Here is a 19,796-nt window from a genome sequence, read left to right as displayed (position 1 = left end):
GCCTTGTTGATCTTTTGCTTGGATGATCTGTCCATTTCAGTGAGGGGAGTGTTAAAGTCCCCTACTATTATTGTATTATTGTTGATGTGTTTCTTTGATTTTGTTATTAATTGGTTTATATAGTTGGCTGCTCCCACGTTAGGGGCATAGATATTTAAAATTGTTAGATCTTCTTGTTGGACAGATCCTTTGAGTATGATATAGTGTCCATCTTCATCTCTTATTATAGTCTTTGGTTTAAAATCTAAGTTATCTGATATAAGGATTGCCACTCCTGCTTTCTTCTGATGTCCATTAGCATGGTAAATTCTTTTCCACCCCCTCACTTTAAATCTGGAGGTGTCTTTGGGTCTAAAATGAGTTTCTTGTAGGCAACATATAGATGGGTTTTGTTTTTTATCCATTCTGATACCCTGTGTCTTTTGATTGGGGCATTTAGCCCATTAACATTCAGGGTAACTATTGAGAGATATGAATTTAGTGCCATTGTATTGCCTGTAAGGTGACTGTTATTGTATATTGTTTCTGTTCCTTTCTGATCTACTACTTTTAGGGTCTCTCTTTGCTTAGAGGACCCCTTTCAATATTTCCTGTAGAGCTGGTTTGGTGTTTGCAAATTCTTTCAGTTTTTGTTTGTCCTGGAAGCTTTTAATCTCTCCTTCTATTTTCAATGATAGCCTAGTTGGATATAGTATTCTTGGCTGCATGTTTTTCTCGTTTAGTACTCTGAATATATCATGCCAGCTCTTTCTGGCCTGCCAGGTCTCTGTGGATAAGTCTGCTGCCAATCTAACATTTTTACCATTGTATGTTACAGACTTCTTCTCCCGGGCTGCTTTCAGGATTTTCTCTTTGTCACTAAGACTTGTAAATTTGACTATTAGGTGACGGGGTGTGGACCTATTCTTATTGATTTTGAGTGGGGTTCTCTGAACCTCCTGGATTTTGATGCTTGTTCCCTTTGCCATATTGGGGAAGTTCTCTCCAATAATTCTCTCCAATATACCTTCTGCTCCCCTCTCTCTTTCTTCTTCTTCTGGAATCCCAATTATTCTAATGTTGTTTCGTCTTATGGTGTCACTTATCTCTCGAATTCTGCCCTCGTGGTCCAGTAGTTGTTTGTCCCTCTTTTGTTCAGCTTCCTTATTCTCTGTCATTTGGTCTTCTATATCGCTAATTCTTTCTTCTGCCTCATTTATCCTAGCAGTGAGAGCCTCCATTTTTATTGCACCTCATTAATAGCTTTTTTTATTTCAACTGATTAGATTTTAGTTCTTTTATTTCTCCAGAAAGGGCTTTTATATCTCCTGAGAGGGTTTCTCTAATATCTTCCATGCCTTTTTCAAGCCCAGCTAGAACCTTGAGAATAGTCATTCTGAACTCTAAATCTGACATATTACCAATGTCTGTATTGATTAGGTCCTTAGCCTTTGGTACTGCCTCTTGTTCTTTTTTTTGTGGTGAATTTTTCCGCCTTGTCATTTTGTCCAGATAAGAGTATATGAAGGAGTAAGTAAAATACTAAAAGGGTGGCAACAACCCCAGGAAAATATGCTTTAGCCAAATCAGAAGAGATCCCAAATCGTGAGGGGGGGGGAGGGGATAAAAAGAGGTTCAGAAAGAAAAAAAAGAAAAAAGAAAAAAGAAACAAATAAAAAAAGAAAACCAATAATGAAAAAAATATAAAAAGGAAAAAATATATATATATTAGATAAACTAGTTAAAAAAGAAAAGGGTAAAAGTTTTAAAAAATTTAGAAGAAGAGAAAAAAAATTGAAAAAGAAAAAAAAAATTAAATTAACTGCAAGGCTAAAGAATCATGGGGAGAAAGCCATGAGTTCCGTGCTTTGCTTTCTCCTCCTCTGGAATTCTGCTGCTCTCCTTGGTATTGAAACTGCACTCCTCGTAAGTGAACTTGGTCCTGGCTGGGTTTCTTGTTGATCTTCTGGGGCAGGGGCCTGTTGTAGTGATTCTCAAGTGTCTTTGCCCCAGGCGGAGTTGCACCGCCCTTACCAGGGGCCGGGCTGAGTAATCCGCTCGGGTTTGCTTTCGGGAGCTTTTGTTCCCTGAGCGCTTTCCGTAGAGTTCCGGAGGACGGGAATGAAGATGGCGGCCTCCCAGTCTCCGGCCCGGAGGAGCCGAGAGCTCGGGGTCCCACTCCTCAGTGCGCCCTCAGGGAACAGCGTCCAATTACTCCCGTCTGCCTGGCCTCCGGCCGCGCTCCGAGCTCACCGAGCCTGCGACCAGTTCAAGGTAAGCCCGAGCTGTGAGCTCACTACTCGGCTCCGTCTCTGTAGCCGGCTTCTCTGTTCTAATACCTGCGAGCTCTGCGACACTCAGACACCCCGATCCTTCTGTGACCCTGCGGGACCTGAGGCCACACTGGCCCCGCGTGGGCTTCACCCCAGTTAAGCCTCTGGAGTGATGTCCCTCAGCGGAACAGACTTTTAAAAGTCCTGATTTTGTGCTCCGTTGCTCCGCCGCTTGCCGGGAGCCGGCCCCTCCCCCCGCGGTCTGTCGTCCCATCCCTTTGGATTCATTTCTCCGCCAGTCCTACCTTTCAGAAAGTGGTTGATTTTCTGTTTCTAGAATTGCTGTTCTTCTCTTCGATCTCCCGTTGGATTTGTAGGTGTTTGCAATCTTTAGATAAGCTATCTAGCTGATCTCCCGCAACCTGAAGTAGTCTCAGCTGCTACTTCTCCGCCATCTTGACTCCTCCCCCATTCAATATATTTTTATTGAAAGACTAAAACTACCCTTTTTTCTTGCTGCTGATAACACATTGAGCACTGTGCATGGCCATTGTAGCACTGTATTTGTTCATCTTAAAGATCTTTTCTTTAGTCCTCAAAACCATTGTAGATTATTTTATTATGTCATATTTGATACAAAAAATAAAATGTTACTTTAAAACATAATCAGATCACCATAAGTGAACCCATGACCCAATCTAAGAGCATCACCAGTACTGTGGTCAGTGGTACCAGTGTGGTCATCCCAATCCTCTGGCCCCAGTTTCTCCCCCTTGCAAGAGAAGTGACCACTGTTTTGAATGTTGTCATTCTCTTGCTTTTGAAATTTTCATCATTTCTATGTATAAGATACATCTCGTGTGAATGTTTTACCAGATTTCCTCCGTTCTGCTGTAAGTGAACTTTTGAGGTTCCTTTTCTGCCATTACAAACAGCATGACAGCAAACATTCTTCTGTGTGTTTCCTAGCATACATTCGTGAGAGCTTTTGTAAGGTCTAAACCTAGAAATGGAGTTTTTGGACCATAAGATAATGTGAATGTTCAATTTTACAAGATAGTTTCAAATTGTTGAACTGATGGAACCAGTTATTTGTTCAGCAGTGATATGTGTGAGTTTTCATTGATCCATGTCTTTCCCATCACAATTTTGTTAATCTTGTAAGTACATGATATGGCCGTATATAATTAAGGTGCTAGTAATGGTGAGCATTTTTCATATATATGATTCCTGTGGTTATTCCTTTGAATTGCTTGTTCAGTCCATTCTCCATTTCCATATCAGGTTGTCTTTTTTGTACTGCTTTGTAGAAATTCTTTATATATTCTGTACACTAGTTTTTTTTGTCAGTTATTTGTTGCAGATCTATCCTCCCAGTTCTGTGGCTCTTCTTTTCAGTTTATGATATCTTTCTTCCTATAATTAATTTGGAGTAATTTTAGATTTACAGAAAAGTTGCAAGGCAGTACCTTTTACCTAGTTTGCTCTAATTTTACCGTGTTATATAACAATGGTACATTTGTCAAAAGTAAGAAATTAACATTGGATGAATTAGTATTAACTAAACTTTCATGCTTTATTTGGATTTCACTAATTTTCCGTCAGTCATTTTTCTGTTTTGGAATCCAATCCTGAATACCCTATTGCATTTAAACTTTATGGTGTCTTTTGATGAACAAATGTTCTTCGTTTTAGTGTAGTTGAACTTACTGTCATTTCTTTTATAATTAGCATTATTAGGGGTGCCTAGCTGGCTCAGTCAGTAAGAGCAGTGTGGCTCTTAATCTCAGGGTTGTGAGTTAGAACCTCATGTTGGGTGTAGAAATTACTTTTAAAAAATGATTTGCATTATTAGTTCCTTGTTTCAGACAGCTACTCTTCCTGTGTTTTCTTCTAAATGTTAAATGTTTACCTTACATGACTTTACCATCTTAGACTTCAGTTTTCAATATGGGGTCAAGTAGGGATCCCATTTCCCTTTTTTTCATATGGATAACAAATTTTTATTTATTTATATTTATGTTTTTCCCCATTTTTTTTAAAAGATTTTATTCATTTATTTGACAGAGATCACAAGTAGGCAGAGAGGCAGGCAGAGAGATAGGAGGAAGCAGGCTCCCTGCTGAGCAGAGAGCCCGATGGGGGGCTCGATCCCAGGACCCTGAGATCATGACCTGAGCCGAAGGCAGAGGCTTTAACCCACTGAGCCATACAGGCGCCCCTATTTTTCCCCATTTTTATTGAGAAATAATTGACATACATTGCTGTTTAAGTTTAAGGTGTACAGCATGATGGCTTGATTTACACATATGTGAAATGATCACAATAGGTTTATTAGTTAACATTTATCATATCATAGATACAACAAAAAGAAAAAAATGTTCTCTTTGTGATGAGAACTTTTAGGATCTACTCAAACAACTTTCCTATATATCACAGAGGAGTTTTAACTGCAGTCATCATATTTTACCTTACTTCCCCAGAATTACTTATCTTATAACTGAAAGTTTGTGCCTTTTGACCACCTTTCTCCAGTTCCTCCTCCTCACCCCTCTGGTACAACAAATCTGATGTCTTTTTCTGAGTTTTGTGGGATTGTTGTTCTTCTTCTTCTTCTGGTGCCATATATAAGTGAGATCAGTATTTGTCTTTCTCTGACTTATTTCACTTGGCATAATGCCTTCAGGGTCCATCCATGTTGTCACAACTGGTAGATTTTCCTTGTTTTTTTTTTAACGGGAAATTTTCCAGTGTGTATATATACCACAGTTTCTTTATTCATCTCTCAGTGGACACTTAGGTTGTTTCCATGTCTCGGCTGTTGTATATAATGCTGCTGTGAATGTGAGGTTGCCGATTATCTTCTTGAGTTTTTATTCCCTTTGGATATATTCCCAGAAGTAGAATTGCTGGATCAAATGGTAATTCTATTAATTTTTTGAGGGTCCTTCATACTATTTTCCATAGTGGCTGCACCAATTTACAATCCCACCAACAATGCACAGGGGTTCCCTTTTCTCCTAATCCATGCCATTATTTATTAACTTTCGCCCTTTTGGTGATGGGCATTCTCACACCCATAAAGTGATAATCTCCTTTTCATTTTGATTTGCCTTTCCCTAATGACTAGTGATATTGAGCATCTTTGATGTACCTGTTGACCATTCCTATATCTTCTTTGGAATAATGTCTTTTCAGGTCCTTTGTTCATTTTTAAATTGGATTATTTGTGGGTTTTTTGCTTTGGAGTTATATAAATTCTTTATATTTTTTTGGATATTAACCCCACATCACATCTATGCTATCATATATCTAGTTTTCACATAAAAGGGGTGTGTTTCCAGAACTCTCTAATAACTTCCATTGGTCAGGTTTCTATTTCTGCACTTATATTTTGCTTTATTCTGAGGGGATGTTTAGGTATTTGATAGGACATGCTCCCACCCTCACCTCCACTCCCTTCAAGTTCTTCAGAAGAGTCTTGGATATATTTGGCTTTTTATTTTCCATATAAAACTTGTGAATTTGTTAAGTTGGATTGTGGTAGGGGTTATGGGGAATCTCTCTCTCTCTCTTTTTTTTTTTTTTTAAAAAAGATTCCATTAATCATTTTGACAGAGAGAGAGTGGGAGAGGGAGAAGCAGGCTTTCTGCTGAGCAGGGAACCTGTCACAGGGCCCAGTCCCAGGACCCTGGAATCATGACCTGAGCCAAAGGCAAACACTTCTGAACCACCCAGATACCCCGACTATGGGGAATCTTAAGTGAGGAATGGATATCTCTCGATATTAACTCTATCCATAAAAGTGGTATTTCTCTGTACTGATTTAAGTTTAATTCATTGTGCCTAAATAAAGGAATACATTTTTTACTACCTTGTATTTTTGTTACTGTTGTAAATAGTATCTTTTTAAACTTCATTTTTCACATTCCTGCTAGCATAGAAAAAAATGCAGTCGGTTTTTGTATATTGATCTGATATTTACTAACCCTTCTAAATTCTTACTGGTTCCAATAATTTATCTTTAGAGTCTTTTTAGTCTTCTGTGACAATTATATCATCTGTAAATAATGATAATGTTTTCAGACATTACAGTCTGTGTTTCTTTTTTCTCATAGTTTAATACATTTCTTTTTCTTATTGTACAGTATTGAATACAAATGGGAACAACTCATCTTTTCGGGTTCATCATTGGAAATAATGTCTGCTCTAGGTTTTTGAGCTGTTCTTTATCAGAATTGTTAATAGGTTTTTGTAAAACTTGACTGACTATTGGATATTATTAAATGAATTTCTGCCTAATAATTTAGTGAACTGCATTGCTATTATGGATATTTCTAATGGTAAAATTGCCCTTGAATTTCTGAGTTGAACCCACCTGGATAATCATGTATCATGGCCTTTTATGAATGGCTGGATTTGTTTGTTGTCAGAATTATAACAACTCCACAGATCACTCTCTAACACATTTTTTTCTCTTCACTGGATCAGTTTGTATAAGATTAGTTGTTTTTTGTTTTGCTTTTTTTGGCTAGTTCACTAGATTTCACCTGTAAATCTGCCAAGCCTGGTATTTTCTTCTGGAGAAAAATTTAAACTAACTAAAAATTTTAAATGGTTAGTTGTGGGAATATTCAAGTTTTCTTTTTTCTTTTTTTCCTTGGTCCAAATACTAAGAGTGTGTCCATTTTTTTTATCAGTTAAGTTTTTACTTCTACTTTTTTCTTCACATTTATAATTTTAATTTTGTTACTAGTATCATTTCAGAATACAATTTTAATGTAAAAATGGAATATGCTAATTGGTAAAAGTAACCCAAATGGTGCATAAAAATTAAAATTCTTCAAAAAATCCCATTAATTACCCATTTTCTTGGCATCTCTTTACTCATATATAGGGTTATAAATACCTTTTCCCCTCGTCAAAGTATGAACATTTAATACCCAAAATTGTTTAAAAAATTTTTTTGATTAATGAGAAGTAAACCAAATCACTTGTAGTTTCACCTTCTGAAACTTATTATTAATTTTTTAATGTATTTTTTCCAAATTTTAAGGCATACCAATTAGACTTAAAAACAAAATCATTACTTTTTATTTATATCATTAGCATCTTTTCATGTCATTAAAATAGTACTAGAAATCATGATTAGGGAAATGGTTCATAAATTTGTTAACATGTGTTTAAGTAATGCTGCAGTAGACATTCTTACATGTAAATCACCGTATGATTCTGCTGTTAAGTAGACATTCTTAAGTCAGTTTCATTTTCAGTTAACCCTTTGAATGTTGTCTTGTTCTACATTAGGCCACTCTTCACAGCTGCTCTTTCATTAATCAGGCAGGCTTTAGAATAGTGGCCATGTTCTAGAGGGAAAGAGGAAAAGTGTTTAATATAGCAGTTGAAACTATATTAGAGATTATTTTATTTTTTCATTACCTTCTTTGTTTCATAGAAGATTTCTGGTGGCATTTAAAATGAAATAATCTTTTAAAACTTGCAGAAAACAATCAGAAATAAGAGTAGAAAGTTAAGATTAGAGAAAAAGAGCAATTGTGATATGCAAGCTAGAAGCTTACTTTGTAGGTAATAATAAATTTGATTTTTTAGATTTGAATTTGAAGGACTTGAAATGGGATGGGAGGTAAGGTTCTTTAAGAGGATCTCCTGCAAAAAGAGGGAGCACAGCTGCTCCTCAGAGGAATTCTTTTTAATATTAAGTAAAAATAAAGGTAGAAAAAGTTTCTTGCAAAGCTTTATAAAGGAGGCAATGAATTATGTGGAATCCTCCATCCCATGACAGCAGATGATGCTTGAACAGATTTTATTTGGCTATTTTTTACGACATTCTTTAACTCTCAGTATACCACCGGGGGCTAGATTTTCAGTTTCCTTTAAGTTCTTTTTTGTTTGTTTGCTTGTCTTTATGTTTAATTGGATCCTGTTTGGAATTCAGAATTTTTCATTTTCTGCCCATAGTAACAAAGAGGAGGAAATTGCCAGAATAAGACCGTTTACAGTGATAAAACAAATTAGAAAATAAATGTAAAGAGATGGCATGCTAAACTCCAATAATGATGATGAAATTGATAGTATAAGTGAAATCGAAGATTGAGTTTTAGTTGATATCCTAGGTAAATTTTTTCAAATTCATCAACTTGTGAGAAAGCAATTTATTTCCAAGGACAATAGGAAAATAAGGCATTTTTATCCAGTCAGTAATTCCACAGGAAAAACTTCAAGTATTTTGTGACAGGAGTTTTGACTGGGTTGACAGTATTCTTTTATTTCTTTTAATATTTGTGCTGCAGAATTTACTTAATGTAGTTTATAATAGCATTAGTGCTGAAAGCAGTATGTACAAAGGTGGAAATAATGGTGTAGAAAATAGATGATGTAGAAATGAAAAAAAAATTGGTTGACTTGATCATTTTCATAAGTATTTGTAAATCTAAATGAATATGCTCTCACATTTATGGAACCAAAAATATGGGTGGCTGTCTTTCAAAAATTTATGAGTTATGAAAGTTTTCAAAAGTGTAATGCATTTTAAAGATACCTGAGCAAGAAGAACCAATGGTCCTCATTCATAAGTTCCATGTTTACAGCAAATTCTCCCCCTTGCTAAAACTGTATTGTAACCCCAAAAGCAGCACTCGTGGCATTCTCATAATTCGTGGACATGTACATGCAAAGATTTATGAAAAACAGGAATTGCGTGACATGCTTATTCCCAGCTGAGGTCAAACAAGGCAAATGCTCTGCCTTCCTGTTTTAGCCTACATATTACAAACAAATTTCCATGTTTTCTAGGGCTATATTTTTTGCACTTTTGTGTGAATTGGGGTTTTCTAAATTTTTGTCAAAAAATACTGAAGTTCTTCCTGTGCAGTGACTGCCAGGATAATTTCACTATTTGAGATGGCCTCTGAGTGCTATGTTGAAGTGCTACCTAGTGTTCCTGTGTGTAAGATGGCTGTGATGCCTTATGGAGCAGATACATGAATCAGATAAGTTTCATTCAGGCATGAGTTATAGTGGTGTTGATCACTAGTTCATTATTAGTAAATGAATGATGTATATTAAATAAGGTGTCTGCAAACAGAAAGACATAAAACTAAGTTATGCATAAAACACAGTTATGTATTGATCTGTTCACCTTGACGTGGTAGAAAAATGTAGTGATTGGAGAAGGAACCTAACCTGTTTACTAACTCAACGTTTGTGGCATCTTTATAGAACATAAATACCACAGATAATAAGCAGTAACTATTCATGAAATGAATAAGTTCCAGTTGGTTTCATTCAAAGAATTGCTCATTTTTGGTAAATATGTTTTTAGGGCCAGGTAAATATGTAGTAAAAATTTGGGTTTGCTCTGTTTAAATCCTTATTAAATTATCTAATGATGTTCTTTTCATTTTTTCCTTCATTCTTATGTAAATTTTTCACAAAATGATTTAAAATTTTTATATATTTTAAAAGGTCCATTTTAAGGGTGCCTATGTGGCATTAATTGGTTAAAGTGTCCAACTCTTGGTTTCAGTTCAGGTCTGATCTCAGGGTCATGTGATGGAGCCCCATGTCAGGCTCTGCACTCAGTGCAAAATCCACTTGAGTTTCTCTCTCCCTCTCTTTGCTCCTCCCTCCACTTGCACGCACATCTGTATTCATCTTCTCTCTCAAACAAATGAATCTTTAAAAATAACTAAAAGGTCCATTTTACCTAGAAAATGACTGGCTTTTTTGGTTTGTTTTTGTTTTGTTTTTAAATACACTGTGGGTTAATAAAAGCTGAAGGCATAAGAAAACATAGTTTATCTGAAGTAGTTCACATAGGTGCTTAGGTACTAGTACTGTGATCTGGGGGTACAGGGTAATCTGGAATACTTGAAATAGATTCCATTACTTTCCTTTTTTAAGTCATTGGCAAATTGCTAGAATAACAGCTTGAGATGATTCTCTTTGGTGAAGGTTCCAGAGTTCTGTATTTGTAGGATGAAGGCCTGTTTGCTTTAGAACCCAGAAAAGCCAAGTTATAAATTAGACCTATTGACCTTCAGTATTCGTGGGTTCACTACCTAGTAACAAAATACCAGAAACCTAGTAACAAAATGTGAAAACCTTTTAAGTGAGTATATAGTTCAAAACTCTTCTTTTATTTATAACAAATTTCTTATGAGAGACGCCATTGTTAAAAACTGACCCTAAAATGTGTGTTTATCCTTCATGGCCTTTAGTGTATTTTTTGTTTGCTTTTTGCTCTTTCCCATTGGACTGAGTTTAAAAGCATTAAAGGGCATGTTATTTATGTTTCTGCACTAACCAATAGTTGGTTGACACTAAGTGTTCCTTTCATTGAATAGTGCTAATCTAGTGAGTTTGTGGGTGAAGAAATCAATACATAGGTAAATTATGTACCCATATTAGTAATTGATGGCAAAATTAGGATGTGGATTCTTACTAGAATGTGAAAAATGAAGTGATATGTTAAATGTTAAAGACTTTGGGCTCCATAGAGGTATCCTTAATCTCTACATATAGACTTCCTCCTCAATATGACAGAATACTGTGAAGTTCTTTTAGTTATACATGTTGTAAAACTTAATATCCAAGCCTGCATAATTGTTAGTACCATTCTATTCTACATTGCTTACTGTCTGACTTCGCCACTCACTTGTACTCACATACTTTGCTCACTCACTTGTACTCACATACTTTGCTTTTTGTGAGTCCGCAGGCTTCTGGTGTTCCTCCCACCTCAGCATCCTTCCTGGATTCCTTCCTGTGTAGGCCCTATCCTTGTTTTTCTTTTTTGTTCTAAAATGTTAGGGAACAGCTATGAAGTTCTCCCCGCATATTCTTAAGTATGCTGATTAGGCCAGTCTGTTTTCATCATCCTTCACATTTTCTAAAATCGTTGAAAGGTGTATAGTAAGTACACATTTAGTATTTTTATTCTAACAGTTCTCTTGACTACAGAAAAATAATTGTTTTAATTTTTGCTTGCAAAGCACATGTTCCACAAAGTACTGAGCAGCTAGTCTTCTAAAAAGCATTAATTCCTTTGTGCTTAAGAATTACTTAGATTAAGGGACGCTTGGGTGGCTCAGTGGGTTAAAGCCTCTGCCTTCAGCTCAGGTCATGATCCCAGGGTCCTGGCATTGAGCCTGCATCCGGCTCTCTGCTCAGCAGGGAGCCTGCTTCTTCCTCTCTCTCTGCCTGCCTCTCTGCCTACTTGTGATCTCTGTCTGTCAAGTAAATAAATAAAATCTTTAAAAGAAAAAAATGTTTAAAAAATTTAAAAAAAGAATTACTTAGATTAAGTTATAAAGATTTTAGAAGGTTTAACAAAAAGCCTATACATTTTTACTGTAATGTTTGTTTAATTTTAAAATGGGCTCAATTAGCTCTAGCTTACTAAATAATTGAACCTTTGCTAAAGGAAAATTTCGTTTATATATATAACTCTGTAACTCATGTTATAATTCCCATCTTATTTCTCTGGCCACCTGTTTTATGAGTGTTCTTTTCTCTTAGCTTGATAAAGATGACATGGTATACATGGAAGCATATGACAAATTGCTAGAGTCCTGGCTAACTTTGGTTCAAGACGACAAACATTTCCATAAAGGCTTTTTTACCCAACATGCTGTTCAAGTTTTCAATTCCTATATTCAGTGCCACCTCGCTGCTCCAGATGGCACGAGGAATTTGGTAAGTTTCAAGCTAGATTGTAAGTAAAAATCCATTTCATTATAATTCTGTTTTGTCTATTTTATCCTATTATACATTGTATAATATTAGAAATTTAGGAAGAGCTTCTTGAGAAGATTTGCTGAGAGCATTAGAGCAAAAGTTACCCCATTTTCTAAATGAGTTCAGTGTTTTATGGGGTGCTCGTAGTTACCCCATTTTTCTTCAGCTTTCACTGAAAACCTGTGTCTTCCACCTATGTCTTCCTAGTTGTCCAGTGATACTTCTTCTATATAGAGGACCATGTATCTTAAAGGTGTCAGATTTTTCAGTAACCGAAGTTAAATTCTCTGGGGTGGGGAGGTGGGTTGTGAGTGCATTTTACTCTTTATACATTTGCACCATGGTGGGGTAATACCCTCCATTTCTTTCTCTTCTGTGTCTCCCTTCCCCCGTTCTTTTGTAACTGCTAGCATTGTCAAGCATAGTTAGTAGGCCCTAGACCGCTGGGTTGGCTCTGTCCACCTCTCCTTTTCCTGTGATGTGCTGAAGTTATTTTACAGTGCAACAAAAATGTTTGATTCATTGAACAAAGGAATGCAGTTCCTCACTCTCTATTTCCTTCTTCAATAATAGACTGCCAATGGTGTGGCCTCTCGTGAGGAAGAAGAAATAAGTGAACTTCAAGAGGATGATCGAGACCAGTTTTCAGATCAACTAGCCAGTGTAGGAATGCTAGGAAGAATTGCTGCAGAACACTGTATACCTCTTCTGACAAGGTACACACAGTCCAAAGAAACCCTATGGAGCAAATATTTTCTATTCACAATTCCCTGGAGAGCACTTAAAGTGTTTAAAGACTTTAAACACCCCCACCCCGTATCCCAGCACACTGGAACAAATGGACAGAAACATACTCATGATTGCATTCCTTGGCTTGTACATTTGGAGCCCAGGCACTACAGCATAGATGGCAGAGAGATTGTGGAAAACATGGTATGAGAAATGATTTGACCCATATCAATAAAAACTTGGAATAACCAGTTTTCAAATGCCTGTTGTAAACCTTGATTGTTTGTAAAGCAATGTTTTAATTCTATGTCATAAACAATAAATCACAATTCCTATACTGCTATGAGAACAGCTGTGTACTATAATATTTTCATATATGTGTTTTTGTGCTAACATCTTAATTTATGTTGTCTAATAAATGGAATTATGAGTTGTTCTAGATCTTTGTTTATTGAGCTTTATGAAACTTTGGGTTTTTTCCCCCTCCTCTTTCAGTTTATTAGAAGAAAGAGTAACAAGGCTCCATGGTCAGTTACAACGACATCAGCAGCAATTACTTGCTTCACCTGGTTCAAGCACTATTGACAACAAAATGCTTGATGATCTGTATGAAGATATTCACTGGCTTATTTTAGTTACAGGTTGGTTGGTTGTTTCTTTTTAAAATGTAATTGCCAACTGAGCAGTTTAAACTTCATATGTTAGAAGAAGCTTCATATGTTAAAAAAAATAAAAGTCCATACATAGTGTTGGACGAAATTTGAATACAGCTTCTGTATATCACAGCTGGGGATGCATTTTTAAAAAATACTGGCTAACATGTATATTTAATGCCTTTTGGATACCCAATGACATGTGGAATTCATTGCAACCCACAATGATTTAGTACTATTTTTTTTCTGTTTTAGTACTATTAGCAGGTTTTATTATTGTTACTGTTATTATCCCCATCTTATAAATGAAGAAGCTGAGAGAGAGTTTTAAGAAACTAGCCCGTGGTCACACTGCTATTAATTTTTGGAGCCAGAATGCAAATCTAGGCAGTCTGACTTTTAGGGTCTTATTTTGTAAGCATATTAGTGTTTTTGTATTTTAAATAATCAAGAAAAAGAAATCTTACTTTTTGAAAAGGCATTCCCAAATATTTTGATATTGATAATATCAATATCAAATGATATTGATTTTGATAGAGATAATAGTAGATATTGATTTTGATAGAGATAATAGTAGAATTATGATATTGATTTTGATAGAGATAATAGTAGAATTCCTATTATGTTTACAGATATATTATTGAAAATTATTAAAACGTAGTAGATTAAAAAGCCTACATGTCAGTATGAATTATAAAATTGGTGAATAAAACATTTGTCCTTTGTATTTTGAGAGTTAATTATCTGAGAAATAGAAAATTTCTTCTCCTCAAACTTGAAATTAACATTTATAATTTACCTTCACATCAACTTAATATGATGTATGTAAATCAGATAAAACTGAAAACATTTATAGTACAATTTGATAAATGTAGATTTGTTAAGTGTTCATTTTTAATTTTTTTTAAACTGAAGGCTACCTCTTAGCTGATGATACTCAGGGAGAGACTCCGCTAATACCTCCAGAAATAATGGAATATTCCATTAAGCATTCATCTGAAGTTGACATTAATACAACACTTCAAATTTTGGGATCTCCAGGAGAAAAGGCTTCTTCCATCCCAGGGTACAACAGAACAGATTCTGTGATTAGGTAATATGAACTCTATAGCTGTGCTCTTGTAATTTATACTGTTTTATAAATTCTGAGTTGATGGGTAGATGACTTGAGTGTTAGGCACGTTGTAAATCTGATACATGAAAGAAAACTTGGAGAAGCCTTGAAATAAACAAGGATGGCAAGTACTCAGTATATATAAGTAATGCCACTCTGGTGAGAATTGACAGCTATATCCTGTACTGAGGAAAACAAATGTAAAATTATTCTGAATACAGTGAGATTTTGAAGGGACATTTGATCTAAAGTACTCTGAACGTATCCCATGTCCATCAGAAAACAGTGCTAACAGAGTACAGGCACCCTAAATGAATGAAATAAAGTATGTGAGATTCTTAGAAACCGGGGGAATATTAACAAGCATTTTTTTGTTGATAAAGCTAAAACTACATTTCAGTGGCTTTCTTAAGGAAAACTATGATTCTTAACTTATAAAATAGAAATATTTGTCCTGAATATGTGAAACTTGAGAGTCCTGTCAGGTGAAGTTAGAAGACAGTAGTGTGCCTAGATGAGAATTGACTTTGATCTTCCTATTAGTAGTGGCAAAATTTTCATTAATTCTTAATGGTGAAATTAAGGAGGGATACACCTAGACAAATATTCTCCTAAAAGGGGATTTGAAAACAGCATTTTGGATTTCAGTATCTTTAAATTTAGGTTTCAGGCAGAAAGATCAATAATGAAATAACATTGGTTTTTGCCAGTTGCAAAATCAGTAACTCAAGCAGGGTGCTGTCCCTCTCATCTTTTTAATTTTAATGCAGAAATACATGGATATCATTTACACCTGTGCAGTAGAAAGTGATTTTTTAAAAAAATATGAACTATTAAGTTAATATCAAGGAAATGTTTGAGAATTTATTTCCTTTATTGTTTTATTCTCTTGTTTGAAATAAAATATCAATGCTCTATGGAAAAAAGTTATTCTTTATGGGATTACTATAGGCATTAGATTAGGTGCTTGTGGAAATCATCACTTTTGCTTTGGCTTGATTCATGGTGAATGTTAATTTCAAAGGCAGTTCATTTCAGGGTGCTGTCATATTATATTCTTTGTCACATTTCTTGCCTCGGCAGTACCATCAGGGATGCTTTCCTTGTATTTTCAGTGCTTTTTCAATTTTTGCGAGTCTCAGGTATCAGTGTGGGAGCAAAACATTTTTGTATCTGAGAGCACAGACTATGGAGGGTTGAGATGAGGGTTGGAAACAAAAATTGTCTTTTTTTTTTTTTTCCAGTTCAAAGAACTAATTTGAAATTGAAGGCTATATGAGAGAAACATTCCTAGTTTGACTAAAAAAAGTTCACATTTCTTGAAGAATTTATCCTTTAACAAATAATTATTGAGTACCTAATATGTACCAAGTACTGTTCTAGGCATTTGGATACATCAGTGACCAAATCAGACAAAAATCAGTCCCCTTCTAAAGCTCTTTATAGGGGAAAGATAATAAATAAATCATATGGTGTGTTAGAAGACCATAAGACTGTGGGATAAGAAACTGAGCAGGGTGAGGAGAATCAGGAGTGCCGATTTCAGAGATTTCTATAATTTTTAATGTTGTGATCAGTATAGGCTTTATTTAGAAGGTGACTTGTGAGCAAAGACTTGAGGGTGGTAGGGATGAGGCCATAATGTCCTGGGGAAGAGCATTCCAGGCAGAGTGAACAGCTAATACAAAGGCCCTGTGGCATGCCTGGCATATTCAGGCAACAGTTGGAACTACCACTGTGGGTTGAGCAGAGTGAGATGGAATTTTGTCAGAAAATGGAGATAGAAGGGAAAATAGAGGGAAATCAGATAAAGTCTTTAGCCTTTGCTCTGAATGAGGTGGGGTGCTGTTGTAGGGTTTTGAACAGAGAATGTTTAAAACGTTACTCTGCTACCTTGAAAGTAAACTACGAGTGACAAAAATGGAAGCAGGGGGACCAGTGAAGAGGCTAATTGAAGTAATCCAAGGGAAAGATGATGGTGGTCCAGATCAGAGTAGATGTGGCAAGAAGTTAAAGAGAGCTTTCTTGGACCCATTTTGCTGACTTTTGGTTTATAAAATGAAAAGGTAATCCAAGATTAATTTATAAAGTATTGGAAAGTGTGAGTGCTGTCTGAAATACGAAGTATGTTTAGATAGCATACTTAAGAAATTAAAGTAGGATTAGGAATTTAAACTATCAACAATTAAAAAATATTTGAGTGTAACATTGTGTGTCCACTATACTTTAATGAAAAAATTGTGACATTTTCATCAGTTCAGTTCCCCTATGTGCCACGATCCAAGGATACAATAGAAGTCTGATAAGAGTGATAGAGGAGCACCGAGGTTTACCTAACCTGTTAGTAGGGGAAGAATTAAGGGGTGCTTTTGGGAAAGATGGCATTTAACCTGATAGTTGAGGGCTGCAACATACAGCAGAAGGTGAAGAGTATTCCAGGCAGTGACAGTAGCCTAGGCAGAGGCCTGGAAGTGAGAGTGTGGCGTGAAGCAGGAGGCAGTTTGTTGTTGCTTATGTGTAAATGTAGCGGGAAAAGGTCTTTGTGGAGATGGAGAAGTAGGGATGGTCTTTGTATTGCTGGAGAAAGACTGGAAATACGGAGGTGAAGTGATCAAACCATAGTAGTAGGATTATACTGTGGAAAACGGATTTAAAGGATGACAAGGCAGGTTAGGCAGCATTTCCATTAGTAGTAGGGTGAAAGAGGCAGATGGTTCTTTCAGAAGTGACCCCATGGGGTACAGCGGTGAGGATATAGGAAGGGTCCCAGGGGAGCCTCAGCTTTATCTGCCTGCGAACTGCCTGTGCTACTCTTCTTTACCTTGCTCCCGCTTTACAAAAGAAAGGCAAAAGCTCTTACTCATTCTGAATCTTATCATAATGGATAGGCAGGTATGTAAAAATGTGCAGAGTGCCAAATAAAGGGACAGTTCCAAATAATATGGTGTTGGGAGTGAATGACTGAGTAATAGAGAACCAGTAATTTTACAAGTCAGAAGGTTTTCAGCCCTTTGCATTAAATGACATGGAAGGAATCAGGTTGTCAGTTAACAGATTATTAAAAATAATTTTTGATGGTGGATTTCTGTGATTTTTGGCATATAACTTGGAAGAAGTTCAAATAATTAAGGAACCCTGTTATTTTAAAAATGCTTTCCATTTATGTGAATAGATTTTCCCACTGTTTCTATTTAAATGAAGAAGGAATCAAATCAAATTATGTTCAGCTCTGTCTCATTCTAGCAAGAAGTAGTATTTTTTCAGATATATGAACTCATTTGGAAAAACAAAATCCTGCTACATTAACTTCAATCACAAATGCATAAAATTTTATTTTTACATTTAATAATTTGTTTAAATTTGTGTGGTACTTTGCTCAATTGTGTATTAGTATTGCATCGATAGATAATCCAAAAGGTGTTTTAAAAAATAGTCTTATGATCACTGAGAATATTTTTAAATTCTATTTCATTAATCAGACATACTTGTTTCAGAGAATTAAATGGTATGAGCAGTAAATGAGTATAAAAATATATTAAGATAATATGGGGAAATGAAGTTGAAATGAAAATTTAAGGAGAAAAAAAATTTGAGGAAAAAGAAACAATGTAAAGTTTCCAGCTGTTAAAGAAAAATATGTTTATTTTTCAAATGGATGATGGTGGGTATCAGACAGAACACTGATAAATAAATTCCTGTTTATAAATTTAGAAAGTTACTGTAATTATTTCATTCAAATTCTGCTAGGCTGCAAGTTATATTATTTAAAACTATTCATTCTTATGAGAATAATCTGGTACATCAACTTAAATGTATTGTGAAGTCATGGGGTATTTTTGTTCATATCCACCCTAAATTGAAATTCTTGATATAGGGAGTAGATAATATATAGGGAAAAAAGATGATCTGGGGGTAGAAACTTAAAAACTACCGGTTTGGTGCAAGGAAAGAAATTATTTCAAAAGGATGGAGTGATAAACAGTAGCTAGTACTTTGGAGACATCCAGTTGGATAAAGAACTGAAATGTAAGATTTCATTACAAGGAGATAATTTCAGTCATCTTGAGAGCAGTAAGGAAAAGTAGCAGAAGACCAACTTCAGGCAATTAGAATCTCTGCTTTGGCACAGATAGTCATAAAATGATTTTAAGATGGATTCTTTCAGTTACACCCTTTCCTTCTTTGTGTTTTAGCTAAAGTCAAGTTAAATATATATCACTTCTGATTATGTTCTCTCCTACTCCCACCTCCAGAACGAAGACTTTCCAACTTAACTGCAGATCGTGCTTTTTTATTGAAACCACATAACCATATGAATTATGTAGTGTAGGAGAGGACACTTTCTTAGAGTACATCATTACGGAGATAACTTTTTTTAGCAAGACTTTTATTTTAAAATACCATTAAGAATCAAGTTTTTGTTAGGAAGTATTTAGGACTGTCGGATTTAGAGACAAGATTCAGCATTCAAAGCGTTTTAGAAAAGTCGATTTCCAGATCCTCTACCATAAAATGACAAATGTATAAAAACAGCGTTAACCCATGGGAGGTTTGAGTAGTGATAAAGTGCTGAAGGATTTAGCATTTACTCTGAACTTTTAATTTTATGTATTTCTCCATTTTGAATGTGAAAAACATCTTTAGATGGTAACGCTGAGACTTGCACATGCGGTACGATTTGCACAGAAGGTTGTCTCTATCCATGACTCTTCGCTTTTTCTTATTTCCTGCTTCCTGAAAGGTCAGCAGTAAAATGGGGCCTTTGTGTACAACACAGTTGACGAAAATTTCAAGTGTAGCCTGGCCTAAATTCAGAGAGTTGAGAAACAGGAAAAGGACTTTTAAGAAAAAAACAGATTAGACAGTCAATAAAAGAATAAATGACTTCTTTTTTATACCCACAGGCTGTTATCTGCTGTTCTGAGAGTTTCAGAAGTTGAATCTCGAGCAATAAGAGCGGATCTCACTCATCTACTAAGCCCTCAAATGGGCAAAGATATTGTTTGGTTTCTAAAACGCTGGGCAAAGACTTACCTCCTGGTGGATGAGAAACTATATGATCAGGTCAGAATGTAAAACTGACTTAGTTTGGATTTATGCTGATAACAATTTTCTTGGTGATTTTCTCATCAACATATAACTAAGAGCTGAACATCTTCCACATTGAAGAGAACCATATGAATGGTGTGTAATTTTAATAACTTTCTTAGAGCACATCATTTAATTCAGCTTATTTTAACTGTATTAATTACAGATTACTATTGGGAATGGATTAATTTATGTTCTTTG

The 19,796-nt window shown here is 35.5% G+C and overlaps 1 protein-coding gene across 4 annotated transcripts in view; it reads left to right on the top strand.

The window, feature by feature from the left end:
- Positions 1-19,796, top strand: part of XPO4 (exportin 4) — a 132,175-nt gene that overhangs the window by 94,287 nt on the left and 18,092 nt on the right. For all 4 annotated transcript variants that reach the window (XM_032838264.1, XM_032838267.1, XM_032838265.1 and 1 more), the window contains 5 exons: positions 11,793-11,969; positions 12,585-12,727; positions 13,236-13,381; positions 14,309-14,486; positions 19,412-19,571. In XM_032838264.1, coding sequence (XP_032694155.1) covers positions 11,793-11,969; positions 12,585-12,727; positions 13,236-13,381; positions 14,309-14,486; positions 19,412-19,571 — 804 coding nt within the window. The remainder of the gene's footprint in view (positions 1-11,792; positions 11,970-12,584; positions 12,728-13,235; positions 13,382-14,308; positions 14,487-19,411; positions 19,572-19,796) is intronic.

This window comes from Lontra canadensis, unplaced genomic scaffold, assembly GCF_010015895.1.
Source record: "Lontra canadensis isolate GAN:19392208 unplaced genomic scaffold, GSC_riverotter_1.0 scaffold103, whole genome shotgun sequence".
Classification (NCBI taxonomy): domain Eukaryota; kingdom Metazoa; phylum Chordata; class Mammalia; order Carnivora; family Mustelidae; genus Lontra; species Lontra canadensis.
This window is presented reverse-complemented; position numbering and strand designations above follow the sequence as displayed.